This window comes from Heterocephalus glaber, unplaced genomic scaffold (genome assembly GCF_053883595.1).
Source record: "Heterocephalus glaber isolate CG9 unplaced genomic scaffold, H.glaber_assembly_v1.0 deba00001571, whole genome shotgun sequence".
In the NCBI taxonomy this organism is placed as follows: domain Eukaryota; kingdom Metazoa; phylum Chordata; class Mammalia; order Rodentia; family Bathyergidae; genus Heterocephalus; species Heterocephalus glaber.
This window is the reverse complement of record NW_028258356.1, coordinates 3,334,907-3,354,639: the sequence shown is the minus strand read 5'-3', so window position 1 is coordinate 3,354,639 and position 19,733 is coordinate 3,334,907. Positions and strand designations below refer to the sequence as shown.

General features: G+C 37.2%; 2 protein-coding genes across 4 annotated transcripts in view; one reads left to right on the top strand and one right to left on the bottom strand.

Annotated features, from left to right (window-relative positions):
- Nucleotides 1–8,115: 8,115 nt before the first annotated feature.
- Nucleotides 8,116–17,026, bottom strand: Thap2 (THAP domain containing 2). Of its 2 annotated transcripts, none has more exons than XM_004845033.4 (3): nt 16,485–17,026; nt 10,679–10,874; nt 8,116–8,641 (listed from the first exon to the last, which is right to left on the bottom strand). In XM_004845033.4, the coding sequence occupies exons 1-3, from the start codon at nt 16,553–16,555 to the stop codon at nt 8,252–8,254; spliced, it is 657 nt and encodes a 218-aa protein (XP_004845090.2). In that variant the 5' UTR covers nt 16,556–17,026; the 3' UTR covers nt 8,116–8,251. The 2 variants fall into 2 exon arrangements, with proteins under 2 accessions (XP_004845090.2, XP_087048557.1); XM_087192431.1 differs by lacking the exon at nt 16,485–17,026 and adding an exon at nt 12,847–13,005.
- A 119-nt stretch (nt 17,027–17,145) lies between these two features.
- Nucleotides 17,146–19,733, top strand: part of Zfc3h1 (zinc finger C3H1-type containing) — a 55,621-nt gene continuing 53,033 nt past the window's right edge. The window contains exon 1 of one of the 2 annotated variants that reach the window (XM_004845034.4): nt 17,146–18,026. In XM_004845034.4, the coding sequence (XP_004845091.1) occupies nt 17,435–18,026 (592 nt within the window). In that variant the 5' untranslated portion in view covers nt 17,146–17,434. The remainder of the gene's footprint in view (nt 18,027–19,733) is intronic. The other variant, XM_087192428.1, reaches the window with a different exon arrangement.

The window sequence follows — 19,733 nt, the reverse complement described above, 5'->3', positions numbered from 1 at the left end:
TGTGATTGTCCAGCCATCTGTTAACATCCCTGAGGTCGGTATGTGTCCAGTCAGTTCCTGGATGGCCGGGATGATATGCCTATCTCATGGCTATTTGATTTTGTTGAAATTGTACATTAAATTATAGTGTAGTAGGAGGCTAGGGCATGACCACGTGGATGGAGCCCTTGGGCACGACCTACCATTTGAGGAGACTTTAACCATTGGTAGAGAACAGCAGCACTGGAGTTTCACACGGGATCAAGCTGAGCCCTGCACCCAGTACCAATCTTCTGATATGAGAACACACCAAACCTGGCATCTGATACCAATCTTCTGGCATGAGATCAAGGGGGACCACCTGGATAAACCATCAGTGTCATAGAGATGACAGCCATTGACTTTGGGGCCACTGCCCTCTTGTTCTTGCAATGGACCAGTCTGCTTGCGGGATATATCTTCTCTTTTTTCTTTCAGAGCACCCTTTTTTTTCCTGAGCACTTCTTTTGTGCTTCTCCTTTTCTTATTTCTGCCCTAAAATAAAGTGATCTTTCTCACATCCACCAAATAAGAATCTGGAAAACACTGCTGGTCCCTACCCCATCCAATGACAATAGCACCAGTGAACTGACCCTTCAAATGAATATTCTTTTCCTTTTTTTTCTTCTAAGTGCCCAATTTTTATTATTTATTTATTTTTGGTACCGGGGATTGAACTGGGGTCCTTGGGCTTGTGCAGAAGGCGGCAAAACCACTGAGCTAAATCCCCAGTCCCAAAGTGCCCAATTATTGCTCATAAAACAAGCTATTCTATCTTAAGATAAAACAGTTAGGGGAATAGTAGTTAAAATATTCTTTAAGAAAATTTTACAATCATAATTTTTATAGATTTTGCCCATCTTAAAATTGTCTTTTTTTTCTATTTACTTTAAAATCCATTTTTAGCATTGGAGATTTTCTAGGTAAGCCTTTCTTAAACTTTATTCCTTTTTTGGGGTTTTTTTTTGAGACAGAGTTTCAGTGTACTCCAGGTTGGCCTCAAACACAGCCATCCTCCTGCCTCAGCCTCCCGAGTGCTGGGATTATAGGCGTGCACTACTATGCCCAGTTTAAACTTTATTCTTCGAGACAGTAGTAGATAATGCTATCCCTTGGCTCCTGAAAATATCTCAATCAATTTAAGGTTGAAAAATTTCTTATTTTCATAGGATAAAGTGTGTTATTAAAGACTTTCAGGGTCTTTCCCACAGTTAATTGTCTTTACCACAGATTCCTTTTCTGTACATATAGAAAACATGAGTTTGAGATTTACTATCACAATCATAGACTGAAAGTTCATTATTGCACTAATAATCTTTATTTTTTTGGTACTGGGGATGGAACTCAGGACCTTGTGCTTGCCAGGTAGGCACTATACCGCTGAGCTAAATCCCTGGTCCAGCACTAATAATCTTTAAATTACACAATACAAACACCTACTTAAGTTTTCTTTAATATAAAGAAGTTTGGATTTCTGTATGATAGACTTTTGGTAGTTAATAATTGTAAAGATTATCCTACAGGGAAAAGCACTGTTTACTAGGAAAATTTCAGTGGGTTTTATGTACAATCCTTTGCACCTAAACAAGATAGTGGGCTAGATTTTCTAAAAGAGTGGGGGGAGGGCGGGGGATTTAGCTCAGGGATTCCACCGCCTGCCTCGCAAGCGCAAGGACCCGAGTTCAATCCTGGGTACCAAAAAAACCCAAACAAAAAACGGGTGGAGGGAGAACTATGAAGAAAACCAACCAGTGTGCACACAGGTGCACGTATGCTTGCACGCACACACACACACACACACACACTGGTATTTTTTACCAATAGTCTTGACAGGGAACACATCTGTTAGGTTCATGTTAGTTGGCTTCTTATCCAAAGTGAATTTAAGTTAAGATAGTATTTTTGAATTAAAGTGTTAAAGAGTAATCTTTTAAAAAATTTTTTTGGTTGAGACAAATTTTTAGTTTTGGTCTTGCTGTGTAGCCCAGGCTGTCCTTGAACTCACAAGTGTACCTCCTGCCTCACCCTCCTGAGTGCTGGGATTATAGGTGTGCACCACCATGCCCAGCCAAGAATATATATATGCCAGGCAGGCTCGGTGCCACTGAGCTACATTCCCCAGCCCCCAAGAACAGTATTTTAATCAGAAAAATTTTGTAAGAAAATAAAAATCTTTTAAAATTAAAACAGTGCTTTTGTACAAATAAGATTCATGGAGAGAGAAATTAGAGAAACAATTCCTTTCACAATAGCATCCAAAAAATAAAATACCTAGGAATCAATGTAAGGAAGGAAGTAAAAGACCTCTACGTTGAGAAGTACAGTACTCTGAAAAAGGAGACTGAAGAGATCAGAAAATGGAAAGATATCCTTTGTTCTTGGATAGGAAGAACCAATACAGTGAAAATGACCATACTTCCAAAATTGTTATACAGATTCAATGCAATTTCAATCAAAATCCCAACAAAATATCTCAAAGAATTAGAAAAAACAATCCAAAAATTCATTTGGAACCAGAAGAGACCTAGAATAGCAAAGGCAATTCTGGGCAACACAGTCAAGGCAGGGGGTATTACAATCCCTGACCTGAAATTATGCTAAAAAGGTACTGTGATTAAAAACAGCACTGTACTGGCAAAAGAACAGACCTGAGGATCAATGGAACAGACTAGAAAATGCAGAAACAACTCCAAACACACTCAACCACATTTTTTTTTTTTTTGGTATCATGGATCAAACTCAGGACCTTGTGCTTGCAAGGCAGGCATGGTGCCACTGAGCTAAATCCCCAGCCTTCAGTCACCTCATCTTTGAAAAAGGAGCGAAACAGCTTCACTGGAAGAAAGACAGCCTCTTTAATAAATGGTGCTGGAAAAACTGGCTTTGCACATGCTGAAGATTGAAACTAGACCCTCATCGAAATGGATCAAAGATCTTACATATTAAAACAGAAACACTAAATCTTCTGAAAGAGAGAATAGGTAGAATGCTTGAGGACACAAGAGTAGGCAAAGACTTAACAAGACTCTGACCGCACAGGAAATATTACAAATAATCAACAACTGAGACCTCATCATATTAAAAAGCCTTTGCATAGTAAGAGTGAGAAGACAACCCACAGAGTGGGAAAAATTTTCTTACTAGCTTTTCAGATAAAGGACTATTATCTAGAATATATAAAGAACTGAAAAAATCAGACCCCCCCCAAATTTAAAGACTCATTGCAAAAATGGGCATCTGAATAAAAAGATACTTCTCAGATAAAGAATTAGAAATGGCAAATAAATATATGAAAAAACGTTCAACATCACTGGTCATTCAAGAGATTCAAATTAAAACAATGCTGAGATTCCATCTCCAGAAAGAATGGCTATTATAAGAAATCAACCAATAATAAATGCTGGAGGGACTGTGGGGAAAAAGGAACCCTTCTCCACTGTTGGTGAGAGAACAGACTGATGCAACTACTGTGGAAATCAGTGTGGAGTCCTCAAAAAACTAAAACTAGAGGTTCCATTTGACCCAGCTATACCTCTTCTTGGTATCTTCCCAAAAGAATTAAAAGCATCATACCACAGTGATATACATACACCCATGTTGATAGCAGCACAGTTTGTAATAGCTAAATCTTGGAAACAGCCCAAATGCCCATCAAGAAGATGTGTGTTTTTTTAATACAATGGAGTACTACTTTGCCATAAAGAAGGATGAGCTTCAAACATGTATAGCTAAATGGATGAACTTTGAGATCATACTCTTTAAGTGAAATAAATTGGACACATGTTTAAATACCACATTGCTTCTCTGGTGTGAGAAACTAAATGTGTAAATAAGGACTGAGATGTATAATGGATGTTGAGAAATGAGAAGGAAGTGTTCAAATGGGAAGGGGAAGAAAGGAAGAGGGAGAAAGGAAGGGACAAGAAAAAAGTTAAAGTAGAAGGGAAAAATGGAAACAAAGCTTTTGTATATAGGGAGGGGAGGGGGCTTGAGGGGGGATGAGATAAAATTTATTTTAAAACAATAAATTTTTAAATTTTGAAAAAAATTAAGTTTTTGTAATCATATCTACAAATAAATTTTTGTTTGAGTCTCAAATTATTAGACTTCTAGAAAGAGCATTTTTTAGTCCTTTGTGTAACTAGCCCAGATTGTATAAACAACATTTATAATGCAAATAAACTATAATGTACATTTAACTATATCACATGTGAAACTAATTCCTCCTCAGGACTTCACATATCTTTACCTGTTTTATAATTTGCCTCAATTTGAGAAGGAATTCTGTAGAAGTCTTTTAAGGCATCTAATTCATGCAAGAACTTCCACAGAAATGTTAATATTTTTTGGAAATAATAAGCATGACAGTAATTTCACTGGAAAAAGGTTTTTAATATCAACATAATTGAAATACATTTTTGTGAATATGCAGTTTCTTAATATACATTACAAAATGTTTAATTTTAGAAAGTTTCCAACTTCTAAATATCAAAAGAATTCTATTTCTGGTACAAAGATGAACCATTTTGTATATTATACCAAAATTAAAATTAAAATACCCGTATTTCAAAATTTAGAAATGAGATAAAACATTATAGTCTACCTAGAAAAGATCAACAATGACCACACAATCTTTACACATATATAAAATTTTATCATTTTTATTTTTGAGACATGACTTGTTCTATTTTAATAACACACTTATTAAAGAGTTAGAATGTTGAGGGCAGAGAGTATTTAGAACCAGACCTGTACTCATTCTAGAACTTTCTAGACCACAGGAATATTTATCTCTTGTGAAAGTTGGTAGAGAATACATGTGTGAATTACAAAGATTTTTTTTCTTGTCTAAATCAGAGGCAATACCACCTAACACAAAAATTTAAGAGAAGGAATGGGTATCAATTATTTTGTAAGGCTGAGTTAAACTGTTTTAGGAATTTGTGTTAATAAGGTTTGTTATTTTGAACAAAATATCAAATTGTTAATAAATTCTAGGACTTGGCTTTGATGCAATATTTTGTTTGTTTTGTTTTTTTGGTACTGGGGATTGAACTCGAGACCTTGCACTTGCAAGGCAGGCGGCGGAACCACTGAGCTAAACCCCTGGCCCAGATGCAATATTTTTTATACTGATGTTTTCCTTTCAACAAAGTTACTATTACAAATTAGTTAAGCATTTTAAGGTAGAAATGTCTTATAACTCAATACTACATTCCAGTCAACCTCCACTGTCCTACTTTCTTTGCTAACTTTTTTTTTTTTTTTTTGGTACTGGCAATCAAACTCAGGGCTTTGTGCTTGCCAGGCAGGTGCTGTGCCGCTGAGCTACATCCTCAGCCCTGATAACTCATTATTTCAAAGAAAAGTATTTGATTATAAAAAGGTCTCAAAGTTTGTATATTCTCATTGAGATCCAATTCAACAGTGTTTACCAAAGTACACTGCATCTATTTCTTTTTTAACACTAATATATTGTATAATACATATTACGTTTCTCTAAGGAGACTTTGAGCAATGTAAAGGCAGAAAATCATCCTTTTTTTTTCTTTTCTTTTTTTAGTGCTAGGGATTGAACCTAGGATCTCATGTATGCTAAGCATGTGCTGTACTTCTGAGCTACATCCTGCAGCCCAATATTCATGTTTATAACAAGTGCCTGGCCTGCGGTTGCTTCTTTGTAGTTAGTGGCCAGTATACAGAATGAATGAAAAAAGTTGTTCAATGTGTCCAGTTGAGGAAAAAGAATTATAGTTTCGATTAGTTTTATTTTATATTGTCAGAGTGCTACAAAATCTTATCAGCAAAATGAAAAAGGATTTAAAAAAATTCCTTTTAGGTATTTCTCCATGAATGAAGCTAGAGACAGATCTATGTTAATAAAACAATTTGATACAAAGAGGGTTCAGAGTATGTTATCAGGACAGTAACAAAATGACACAGAGAAAACACAATAAATATAGTTTAAAATTACTGAGGGGTAGTTTCTTCAATGATGTCAAATAATCAGTGAACACTAAGTAACTTTGTAAAAGCTTATTGTGTTTTTTATTTATGTTCCCGAGAAAATTATAGATAGGAACTAGGCTGCATTAATTAGTGTTTAGTATTTAAGGTAGAGGGTGAACTATATGAAAGTCTACACTTGGAAAATAGTTTATGTTTAAATGATTATTTGCCTAACTTATTTTGAATTACAATGTAGGTACGACCAGTGTATGTTTGCTCATGATTATATACTGATATGTGAGATTATATAGATATTTGAAATCATACTAGAAAAAAATATGCAGTGATAATTCTATGTAACTATATTCAGTACTTAAGATAAAATGACTTAAGTTTATACCATCTGCAAAGGATTTTAATAAATATGTTATAAACATCTCATGTGAACTAAAAGCGACTTTTCCCACTTTTGCATTTGCTTGGAAGACATTTCTTACTAGAAAGAAAGAATGCTGCCAAGCATGGTGGCCCATGCCTATATTTGTAATCCTAGCTGCTCAGGATGCAGAGGCAGAAAGACTGCAAGTTCAAGGCTAGTCTGGGCAATTTGGTGAGGCCCTGTCTCAAAATAAGTTCTGGGGATGTAGCTCAGTGACCAAGGGCTTGGTCGCTCTGGTTCAATGCGTGAGGCTCTGGGTTCAATCCCCACCCAGTACAAAAGAAAAAGTGCTAATACAGTAAAAAGATTGCTGCTAGGATCCAAGCAAATCCCATTTAAAAGAAAAAAAGAGGCTATCCAAACTGTTGGCAAAAAAGGCCATTATCTTGGTTTTTTTTTTGGTACCAGGGATTAAACTTGGGACCTTGCGCTTGCAAGGCAGGTGCCGGAACCACTGAGCTAAATCCCTGGCCCAAGGCCATATCTTTATAGGAAAGATTTACAGTAATTTATCATTAGGTATATGCTGTTTTCATAGGTAATATCACAAAGTGGGATTAAATAACTTGATTACATTATTAATAAATTTTTACATTTTACCAAAGCTTTTTGGAGGAAAGAGTTCTTATACATTTGGTGAACTAAGGCAAGTCCTTTAATTCAAATGGCAACCATAGGAATGGTTCCGATACTTCTATTTTATAAAATAATTACTATTTGCATAGTTTTATAATAGACACATGTATTTTTTATAAAGAATATATTTCATTTCCCTTATGTATTATGATTGCTGTTTGATTCATTAAAGAGAAAGAGAGGGAGAAAAAGAAAACTATGTGTAAGATAAATTGATTACAGTTTAAGTTGTAATTATGAAGATACAATATTATACGTACTTGATTAAATTTTTCTGTGGGTGTATGAAGGGGGAAAGTAGCTCGCTATATTTATATGCTGTTTCTGAGATAAAGCAGTTAAAGGCAACAAAACACATGGAAGCTGAGGGGTATGCCTAACAAGAAACTTGGTAATATGTTTGCTTATTAATGTATCAGCTTTGAAGTTGGAAATTCAGTAATTTTATTATAAGAAAAAAGAGTAGTACAAATATATGTTTTATTAAGGTAAAAGCTAGGTTCTGAACTCTGAATTATTTCACAATGTTTTCTTAGAAGCTGAGTATGATTAGCTACAAGCTTTTAGTAGTCTGAGGTACCTGCAGCCTTACCTAGTTCGAATGATTCAAAGGTACTTTATTATTTTCAAAACATTTTACAACTCATTTTTAGATCTAGTAGTCTTATGAGAAGACATGATAAGCTTACTTTTAATGGTAAAAGGCATACAGAAAGTTTAAATAACTTTCCCTGTAGCTCAGGCTTTCTTCTATAAATTTTGAAACCACAGTGCCAATAAAACAGAATACAGGAGTTATAAGGTCACATTTAATGTGATTAATTAGTATCTGGCATCTTATTTAGAGTGTAACACCTCAGCTTTGGTACAGGAAAAATCTTTGTTTTAAAATATAAACATATTATGTGTGATAGGCTGTTTTTAACAGTAGTTTAAAAAGACAAACACAAAAACCTTGCAAACATACAACTTCCTAGCAAAATTTCTAAGTATATAATTCTCACGTAAGGCACTTCCATTCATTCTCAAATAAAAGATTTTTTTTTGGAGTCTTCATAAATTATATAGTAATAATGTTACGTCAAGTAAAACTTTATTAAATACTCAATTTTGCCATAAATATCTTTACCTCTGAAAAGAATAGTGGATGGGCATCAAGTTCTGTGCAAGATACTTCAGTGAAGGTACTGTTGGGTTTTTTTTTTAGATTTAGAGAATTGGTAATATTTTATCTTGTTGATGTTGTTCAAGAATCTTGAAATCTTCCAAAGGAAGACTGCTTAAGGCAGTTGGTAAAATGTGTTCTGATGTGCCCTTAGGTAATATGTTATTTGTTTCTAAATTTTTCATCAAGCATGTAGCTTTAATCCATCTTCGAGTTGCTCTACGTTCTTTTTGTAGGCAAATTTTCATTTTTCTTCTTAAGCTGGCTATTTCTTTTTCCAGTTTAATTATCCTCTTTTTTGCTTCCATAGGATTCCTAAAGGCATAACTGTGTTCAAGCAGTACTTGTTGACTACTAATGTTTGATTTTAAATTAGATGGTCCAGGGGGAGAGCAATTGTTGTTTTTCTTCAAAAGATTCCTTGATTTTAGTTCCTGAGCCAAATAAAATTAAAGTTGAACATAAGTTATAGAATATCACAAATAAGTAAATCCTGTCTATTTCTGGATAACAGAGTAGTTAAACTATGCTTTTAAAAACTGATTTTAAAGTCTGATGGGAAACAACAGTAGGCTATCTCATGGATTAAATTTGTCATAGATTGAATGAACTCTAGTCACATATTTCCTTTTGTCTTTCTCTCCAGAGATATTTAACAATGATTTGGAAATAAACAACTGACTTCCAAAGTATCTTCCAAGTTACTGAGTATGATTCTATGGAGACCTTAAAAATTCTTTGCAATTTTCTTATTAATTGCAATTTAGAATGTATTTATACATGTTGTTTATGATACTGATTTTATCCTGTTCTTAAATACTATTCTCTCAATTTGATGAATATTTCAGACCTGGAGATTATCAAAATAAAAACTCTAGAAACATATTTTGAATTATCAAGCTTTTCAACAGATCAACCTATTATTTACAGTTGTATCTTTAAGGATTTAAAATCTGACCAGGAACTTTTTGCCCAAATCTGTAACCTGAAGAACTCTTTCCTTATACTGTAAGAATATTAAACCACTAGATATAATCTAGTTTCCAGATTATATCATATCTTCATAACACTGTTTTTTATTCATTAAGCACTTACTGAAACACATACTATGAATGAATTCCTGGGGAAACAATAGTGAACAAAAAGGACAAATATGGTTCCTGTCCTCATGAAACTTACGATCCCTCAGCACAGGGAATTGGCCAGAACTATTTTGCTTTTTATAACTCCAGCACCAGATTCTTGCATAATCTAAAGTTTAGTAAGTATTTACTGGATGAATAATCAAAATGTCAGAAGTAAGGTACAATTCAAATTCAATAAACAGTTGAATACATACTATGTTCCAAGTACTGTTTTAAGTGCTGACGTTTTGAAGATTCAAAAGTGAAAAGTTCTTGCCCTTGTGTCTATTTATAAATTATTCACAAATAATTCAGAAAAAACTGTTTTTTTCTCCCCGAGGAAAAGATGTCTGTCCTTCTTAAATCTAAACTCTGTGTTCATTCTATCCTTTTCTTTTGGTGACCCTTTCTCAACTTTCCCTCTCTGATCAGATCCTAACTAGATAAAATGTAAGTTTTAATTCATTCATCCTTTACCTCAATTCTCTCCTTTAAAAAAATATCACTTGTTAACATTTGGTGATTTCTCACTTTTACCTCACTGGCTTTTGTTCTTACCTTCAGTTACAATTGTTTTCCACAAGGTCAAAAACCTTTTCCAAACTCTCAAGTTCTCAAATCCAGACTGAATGAATGCTTAAGCTTTATTAATTTTTCTCAACTCTACTTCACTCTAAACTTACATCCTTATATCCTGTAACTTAGGGTGGGTTGCTCTTAAAGCACTTAGCACATGTTATTCATGTATCATCTTAAAGTCAGAGTGATGCTGGAGGTTTCATTAGTAATATTTCTCAGTTTTACTAAGGGTATATTTATTGATAACAATCTAAAATTCCAATACAGGTTGATTGTTCCTTATGCTGGGGCCATTGTAGCTCAAATTTTCAAGGTTTTCGGATTTTGGAACATTTATATAGACTTTACCAGTTGAGCACCTTTAACCCCAAAACTTGTATCAGGAATGCTCAGTCTATCCAGTAAAATAATTTAGGTTGGGGAAAGAATATTGGAGTCAGGAGACCTGAGTTCTAATTGTAGGTGCACATTTATTACAAAAGAGGAAGATATGGGGAAGGGGAGGAGGTAGGGTCAGGAGGAGAAAGAGAAGTAAAACTGATTAAGATGTACTATGTATAAGTATCAATCCCCCAGAATGAATGTAATTATTACTTTTAAGTATCACAAACATATACTAACCAAAAAAAAAACCCCTAAAAACCAAAAAAACTAGATGTAACTACTGAACATATCACTATATATGAATAGCAACATATTCTGATTGCTCCTTTGTATGAACAAAAAGGAAAGCTGCTAAAAATGCTTTAAAAAAATAACATTACCTACCACAGACTTTATATGGGTACAAAAATCAAAAATGGTTGGAACAGCATCCATTTTAAGTCGTCGAGTTTGTCCTGTTAGGTCAAAACAAGAGGCTTCAAAGTGCTTTGAACAAAGAAAAGTGTGTTTTCCTGGCACAAAATTTTTGCGCCTAACCAGGCGAACCCATTCTTTTCTTCTTTTAGGATCCATGGGAAACCTTAAACAAACAAACAAAAAAATGGGAACTCAAATTCTAACTATTATACCTCTGACTAAATCGAAATGGTTAAAGAAATTTAAAAGTGCCTCTCATTTACATAAAAAACTTAAACTCACGATATCCAGATACTGGACTAGAAACCAATTCATGCTAATTTTTATAAGTTGTGAAAAAATTTGTAAAAAAATTGATTTGAGTATCTTTATTTTTTAGGACTTTTAAAAGAGATACTTCTTCCCAACCTAGTCCTTAATATGAGCAGTCAAATGACCCTGACCAAGGTGGGTGTGGTGGTACAAGCCTGCAATCCCAGTGCTCTGGGAACTCCCACATAAAACCTAGGTAAGTTTCGGCTCTATCCTATATACATGGGTTCTTAAAAAATACAGTGAATATTTAATTTAAAAAATTCAGTACAGTAAAAGACACATTGCTATTAATCCCCCTCAAAAGACTCCTCTCTTACTTGAAGCACACTTATCCCATTCTTCTTGCCACTTTCTGAAGCAGTTCTGGAACTCCTCTTGAGTATCTTTATGAGGTGTGATTAAAAAAAAACAACACAGTGAATGCTACTGCCAAATCCCATCAAATGGAAAGGCAGTCTTATAAAAACATTACAGCCAGCCCTCATGCACCTTGTTCACTGGTTCTGGCATTGTGTGACTTTTGGCTCTTTTCCAAAGTCAACATGACTACAAATAAACATTTTGAATCAATTCAGGACATCAAAGCAGCCATGAAAGCACAAACGAAAGATACTTCACAAAAAAAGATTCCTAGAACTGCTTCAGAAAGTGGCATTAATGATGGGATGAGTGTGTCTGAAGCACGTGTGTGTGTGTGTATGTGTGTAGAGAGGATTTTAAGGAGGATTAGTGGAAATGTCTTTACTGTGATAATTTTTTTAATTAATTAATTATTTTTCAGACAGGGTCTCGCTGTGTAGTTCAGGCTGGCCTTGAACTCACTATATAGCCCAGCCTGGCCTCAAACTTATGGCGATCTTCTTGCCTCAGCCTCCTGAGTGCTAGGATTACAAGCGTGTGCCACCACACTGGCTAAAATTTAAACACACACCATATTTTTTGATCATACCTCATACCAGGCTTGCTTACATTGCCAGTGATGAGAAGCAGAGATAAAAGCTCAAAGACAGCACATAATACCTCCTATCTTCTGTCTCCATCTTCCCCAATTCCAACACATCTTTAAGATACTAGTATTTGTATGTCATTCTATAGAGTTTATAATGTTTTTGTATCTATTCACTAGAAAACAGATTTTATGATGAAGAACTTACTACTCTGCCTAGCTCTCATCTCTTAATGATAATCTAATCTCAGTTCAAAAATCTCTGTTCCATTATTTAATGGTTTGGGAGCTTCCTAAAGCCTAAGCTAAAACCAAACCTTAAACACATTTCTTCTTGTTAGGGCCTCAGTGAAAACTTAGAACAAATAAATACTATCACTGTAACACCATTTCTTCAGTTATAGAACAACTCTTTCAAATATTGTTTTTCACTGGTTGCTTATTTGAGTGCTAGGAATCAAACCCAGGGTCCTTGTGCATTTAAGACAAATGCTGTATCACTGATTTATATCCCCTAATTCTTTTATTAAGTTATATGCTCCTTTATTATGAAACCAATGCCCTGAATGGAAATTTAACTTGACCAAATCCTATTTGCTTCTTTTAAGACTATTTAGGAAACCCAACTAAGTTTTCATGATCAAAAGATGGAGTTAGATGTTTGTTATGTCATATAGCACTAATATCACTACATCGTAATTGTTAATTTTTCTACCCCCCCATTGTTAAGTTTCCCCAGGGTGTGGGGCTATGTTTTTCACTACATTTTTCCTGGGTTATAATAGCTGTGTACCACAGTAGCTAAGCACTCAAATTTTCTGAGTTAATCAATGAATAAATGTACTAGTAGGGTTAATTTGGCATTTTTTTGTACCGCAGTTCGAACTCAGGACCTTGCATTTGCCAGGCAGGCGAGGTGCCACTGAGCTAAATCCCCAGCATATCTGGAATTCTTTTTTTTCTTTTGGTACAGGGGATCGAACTCAGGACCTTGAACTTTTGAGGCAGGTGGCAGAACCACTGAACTAAATCCCCAGCAAATCTGGCATTCTTAAATCTTTATCTGTAATGAAAAAGATTAATCATTTTACATTTGAAATTGGTTTGTTTTTATACAGCATTAATCTCAGTCATGTTTTCTATGTGTTGCTTGGATTTTTCACAGTACACTTAAAGGGCAGGAGATGTAGCCCATCAGCTGCATTTATGTAATAATAAATCATGCACAGTACTGTACATGGTGAATACTAAATAAAAGCTATTTACTGTTATTATGAAAGTGATTACTATGTCATGAGTCTTATGAAAGTGTATGTACAGGACCTAATGGAATCATAAAACAGAAAGATTTGATCTATTTGAGAGTTTTAAGAGTAAAAATTAGCTAAGGAAGCTAAGTGTAAGTAGTAAAGACTGTTGAATATTTTGGGGACAGGGAAGAGTGTTATGACTTGATATGATGCCGAAGGTCCTCTAAATCAAAGATTTTGTAATTTATCCAAAATAGCATTGGCAAGCCATTAAAAGGCTGAACTGTAAAAGGTGACTGTTAACAGAAAATGTTTGAACTGGTTGTTAAAGACAATCATATTAAAAATTAAAATTATATAAACTTGCAATTAAAACCAAAAGTAGTAAGTACTACAAACCCTAATTTCCTAATTATTTTACCGTTATCTAGTCTCATACTGTTATTTATATCTGTTCTACCTGAATGGTATAAATACTGTAGACTAGTGTGGTATCATACATCTCTTCTCAATTCAGTAATGACATATTGATAGCTTGAAACCAACTTTGGTGGGAGTATTTATATTATAGAAATTAGGCAAACACTATACAGCAGGCCTTTCTCTTCCTCTAGTGAGCCAAACATTTAGGTATACATCACTGATTATAGACAAGTGATTAGCAGTGCATGAATGAAAGCAGTAAACCAGTTAAAAGAGGGTGGTAAAAAGTCAAGGTAGGATGACTTTCAAGTTGCCAGGCGGATGGTGTTTCCATTTACTGAGAAAGAGAATACAGAAAGTGGGGTATGTTTGTGGGAGAGGTAGTTTACTGCAGATGTTGAATTTATAGGACCAGCAGGAGATCAAACAGTAGACACTGGTCTGTAAGCCTGGTACTCATTAGAGTTATGGACTGGAGATACAAGTAAATGTTAACTGAGACCATAACAGTTGAAATTATTTTGATAAAGAACGTGAAGACTGAGATTTGGAGGTGTGGAGATGAGCTAACGGAAAAGATTGAAGACAAATCACAAAATTAGTATCAAGAAATTCCAAAACAGGGAGTATTTCTTTTTTTTTCCCCAGCACTAGGGAGTGATCTCAGAGCCTCACACATCCTAGGTAAGCCCTCCACCACTGAGATACATTCCCAACCTCCTTTTTTTGAGACAAGATCTTCATTACGTTGCCCAGGCTGGCCTTGAACTTGCCATCCTCATGCCTCAGCCTTCTGAGTAGCTAAGATCACAAGCATGCACCAACACACCTGGCTAAAAGAAGAGAGTGTTTGAAGGAGGAAATGAACACATATCATGAAAAATGAATGTAGAGAAACACAGAGGTCATGTGAACAAGGGCAGTGTCAGAAGATTATTAGAGACTTAGCCTTGAGGGGCCTAAGAGCTAAGAAAAACGGAGGCAGTAAATTCAGGTAACATAATTTGTACATGGGGATAAAGAGGGAGACAGATGTTAGTGAAACTGTTAGGTTCATAGTAGACAAATGGCTTGGGCATAATACAGCTTCCTTTTTTTTTTTTTTATTAATTCTCACTTCCCCTAAGCCAGCTCATGTGCTAGCAACTAAGAGTATTTAGCTCAACTGACGTCGTAGTAGGATTTCCCTGTGAAAGAAACAGCAAGTAAATTAACATTCTACAATAAACTCCTTTCTCATCAAATTAACTGATGATGCTTGACTAGCACTTTAAGTAATGCTCTAATTCTTCACATTGCAGCCAGAGGACTTTTAAATATGCAAATCTAATCATGGCATTATCTTCTTTAAACCTTCCATGGCTTCTCAAGTACTCTTAGAATAAAATAGAAAATACTTAATTAGCACAGAGGACCAAGTCTATGTCACCCTTTCCTCTCATATGAAATGTCACATCCTTTGAGAAGTGGTTTTTTGTTTTTTGTTTTTTTACTTTCCAAGGCTAAATGAGGTCTCTCTGAAGGTCTTTTCTGGGGCACTTAACTGTAATTATTTGTATCTCTCCATTCAACTCTAAACTTAAGGAGGTTAAGAACTTTATGGATCCTTAGTACAGTGTTGGTCAATTAGGAACTTCATACATATGTGATAGATGAATAAAGCACTACATTTGCATGAAATGTTCAAAAACAAATATCACAGAATTATTTTTCAGGGATAGCTTTTAATACAGGGGTGCATTTAGTAATAGGTAAGGAAAGGTCAAAGATATAATTTTCTATATTCCAATATCTTTTTTTCTTTTTTGGAGACAGGGTCTCGCTATGCAATTCAGCCTGACCTTGAACCTCAGTAGTAGCCAAGGCTAGCCTTGAACTTGCAGCAATCCTGCCTCAGCCTCCTGAGTGCTGGGATCACAAGCCTGTGCCACCACGCCGGCTATCATATAAATTGTGAAGTATATAATATAAAATCAGAACCGGCCAGGTGTGGTGTGCACACCTGTGATCCCAGCACTCGGGAGGCTGAGGCAGGGAGGGGGATCACCTAAAGTTCAAGGCCAGCCTAGGCTACAAAGACAAAAAGAAAAGAAAAATAGATCAGAACTGGTATCATTTAACTAAGTACTTCTTTTCTTCAGGCAGGTAGTAGGCACCTGAAGAGAAGGTGAAAATTTATCAAAGTACCTATTAAATTCCAGGCAGTGTTCAAAGTGCTTTCAAGAGCTTTGATTTGACGGAACTAAAGAATTTTGATGGCTCTTCCACAAAACGAAGGAAAAATAAAACCTACGTTCTTTTGATTACTCTGTTCGAGAAAAGAAAACTTAATCTTTTGCACTTTCATAAACATCAATGAGTTTCGTGGCTGTCAGTGATGACTCAGTTCCTTAGCAGTTACAGTTAGGAACCTAAACCTAAAATGTCAATTCGCCTAGTGATATTTCTTTCCAACTATTAATGGTCACGTGGAAGGCTTTTAAGGTGATTGTTGACTTGAAGGGGAAAAGATCTTTCTGTCTCTTATGGCATCATTCATAACAAAACATGGTCTAATATTTAGGAGTAGCAGAGTAGAAAATTAAGGTATCCTCCCGTTACTTTTTCTCTAAGGAGTCACCGTATAGTATTTGGATTTCTTTTAAAAAATCAGGACTTTCCTCGAAAGGAGAGAGAAAATGGACAGTCTTGAGAAACACACATAAGGGACAAAAATACTTCTTCCCTGACAGTAGCTGGGAAAGTTAATACAATTAGTAGAATCTTCCTGTTCCTTCTACACAAGCGATAACCGGACTGGTAGGTAGTTCCCGCACCCCCGCTCCCTTTCCCAGATTACCTGTGGAAGCTGATGTTAATATGCTTGTTGTAGGTAGTAGCACAGCCTGCTGCAGCGCAATTGGTCGGCATTTCCCTTGCCCCTCATTCGGCGCTATTTTAAGCCTGTTCCGAGGCACTGGCTGCTAAGCTTCCTTCAGGCAGAGGCTTAACAATCGAGGCAGGCGAAGGACCCACGAGTTTAGTGGTGACAGCGGGGTAGACAGAAGGGGTGTGTATGAAGGGTGGGGCGCAAGAAAGTTTCGACCTTCCTTTTCTCTTTATTAATATGACGCATTTGAGCTGGCAGAGCCGACCACCGCGCAGCTCCCGGCGCCTTCCTTTGCCTTCACCAAGATGGCGGACACTGCCAGTTCCCTGTCCCTTCCCGTCTCTTGAAAGAAATAGGTCTACTGCGTCCCTTTGGGAGTGGTCCTCAGAGCAACCAAAAGTCGTGTTTCCCCCTCCGTTCACTACGAAACTTTCTCAAATCTGTAGCTAAGAGCAGGCCGGCTCATCCCGGCCCCCACCCAGCTGTCCCAATCTAGAGTGTGGAGTGCGTGTGCTGCAGACCGGAAGGATGAGCCAAATGACAGACTAGAGACTACAAATCTCAGGGAGCAGTAGCGCGGTGTCCGCGTTATCGCGAGAGTTGAGAACCCCGGTTCCGCCGTGCTGCCGGAAGTGACGGCGCGGACTCGGCAGCTAGCAGAACCCCTTTCTCGCGAGGCGGAAGATTCCTGATCGCTGAAGAGCAAGGGGGCGCTAGGAAAGGGAACTTGCTTGCGACGGTCCGGCGAGAAAGAACTGGGGTGCGGGGAAGTTGGGGGAGTAGAACCTGCTAGGTGTCTGAATACAGTAGGGCCGTACCTACTGGGTCCGTTAGGAAAGAAGGGAGCTGAGCAGGAAGGCATTTGTCGGGCGGATCCCCGGACGGAGGGCTAAGGTTGTGTGGAAGGCGCTGCTTCCCGGATGGCGACCGCGGACACTTCAGCCACGGCCTCCAGTGGCCTGTCGCCGAAGGAAGAAGGGGAGCTCGAGGATGGGGAGATCAGCGACGACGATAATAACAGCCAGATACGGAGCCGGAGCAGTAGTAGCAGCAGTGGCGGCGGGCTTTTACCGTACCCACGGCGAAGGCCTCCACACCCGCCCCGGGGCGGTGGATCCGGCGGAGGCGGTGGCTCCTCGTCGTCGTCCTCGTCCTCTCAGCAGCCGCTGAGGAATTTCTCACGCTCGCGGCACGCGTCTGAGCGGGGCCACCTCAGGGGACACAGCAGCTACCGACCCAAAGAGCCTTTTCGGTCTCATCCGCCCTCGGTGCGGATGCCTTCGAGCTCACTGTCCGAAAGCAGCCCCCGGCCGTCTTTCTGGGAGCGGAGCCACATTGCCTTGGACCGTTTCCGCTTTCGAGGCAGGCCTTACCGGGGTGGGAGTCGCTGGAGTCGGGGTCGAGGAGTGGGTGAGCGAGGAGGCAAGCCGGGGTGCAGACCTCTGGGAGGAGGAGCGGGATCCGGATTCAGCAGCCAGAGCTGGCGAGAGCCCTCTCCACCTCGGAAGAGCTGTATCCTTAACGTGGCGGTCAGCCCTGGCTGTGTCACTGAAGTTCCCCTTTGCGTCATTAACTAGGTCCATAAGATGTGTGTAACTTTGCCGAGCCACTTGTTCCTGTGTCTGTATTCTTAGTTGTTCGGTAATTTCCATGTATCACATAGTAGCGATGTTTCTTAGGTTGCGTTATTTTTTGATATTAATGCGTTATGGATTGGGGTACCTAGTGGGATCACAGAGAGAAGACTTGGAATAGTAATGTCAGAACCGCAGGTTTATATAAACATGTATTTTTTACTACTACAAGAACTTTGGATTTTATGTCTAGTTGATTGTGATTGTTAAAGGGAGGAAAAAGTAGCAAACGTTTTTGGGAATACTGTACTGTTTCTTGCATTGCACTTTGACATTGGAAATCGTTTTGTTTTGCATGATCCTCCCGTTCTTGTGATTCCATTTACCTTTCTCACTCATCATTGCTACCTTAAAGTGTGTGGATCCAGGGGGAGGACATAGGGTGTCTTTACCACCTTTATCCATTTAGAGCTTTTTAAACTTATAGGTGTGGAAAGCTGTACGCTCATTAACTCTTCCTGTGTTGAGTTTTGAAGGTTTTATAGCTCGTAGTGGTACTTGCATGTGGGCCAGAGAAAAAGGTAAGCTTACCAGCGTTTTTATTTTACAGTATTTGAATGGGATACATGTAGATTATGGACAAGTTTAGAAAGAAAACAGCAAAATATGTGGTTATTTTGTTCCTTTCGGTCTTATTCTGTTATCTTTAATGTTACTGAGTTTACTGAAGATCTATACTGAGAAATTAATCATCTGAAGGTTTCCTGTTTAATCATGGATTTATAGAACTATGTCCTGATTACTCTGTAATCGCATAGAAGTTAGCTGTAATTCTCATGTAATTTTTTAGTATATTCATTAAATTTACATTTAATTACATTTATTTGGAAGATACTCAAAATTATTTTTACAGAATAATTAGGGCCAGAATGGGATATCCCAGATATGATGTAAAGGAGCTAGCAGTGTTTAAGTAGGTAACAGCAGCTTCTGGTGTTGGTGCCCTGAAAAAACTTGCTTCCGCAACCAGACATTGTGTTAGGAGTATTTGAAGATTGTTTCAGAAGAAAATTATGTAAGTACTTAACTTTCAAATACAATGAATGTTTTTTCAAGAAAATTAGAAAACCTCTGCCCAGAGTATTTTTTTTTTAATCCATGGATTTGTTGATTGTTCTGAATCTAAAAACAGAAGGCCTATTTAAGCATATATGTGAGTTTTTTTAAAGAGGATATAGAGATGAAACTTTCTGTTAGAGAGACAAACAGAAATAAACATAGTTTAGTAAAAAAAAGTTGAGGTATGCAAAAAGTACTATGACAGCTCATAGGTCTATTCTTAATTTATTCTGTACTGGAAAAGGGGGAGATGAGTGGGCTTCCTGGCGTCCTGCCTTTGTCTTCTCTCTGTTCATCCAGTACCATCTGGCATATACCTTTGTTAATTTTTATGTTTATACATAGTTCTATTAATAAACAGGCATATGAGATTGCAAATAAAATATAAGAAGATATGTAGTCCAAATGACTGATTTCTGTAATAACTTGTCAGAAGCAAGCTGGACATGGTAGTGCATGCCTGTAATCTCAGCACTCCGTAGGCCGAAGCAGGAGGATTGCTGTGAGTTTGAGGCTAGCCTGAGCC

What these genes read in the sequence shown, in the direction of transcription:
- Thap2 (XM_004845033.4), bottom strand. Translation starts at nt 16,555, where the DNA reads ATGCCGACCAATTGCGCTGCAGCAGGCTGTGCTACTACCTACAACAAG. An exon ending in ATTAACATCAGCTTCCACAG is followed by an intron (nt 10,875 to 16,484) that starts GTAATCTGGGAA and finishes TGTTTGTTTAAG; the next exon opens with GTTTCCCATGGATCCTAAAA. An exon ending in GTACCCATATAAAGTCTGTG is followed by an intron (nt 8,642 to 10,678) that starts GTAGGTAATGTT and finishes TATTTGGCTCAG; the next exon opens with GAACTAAAATCAAGGAATCT.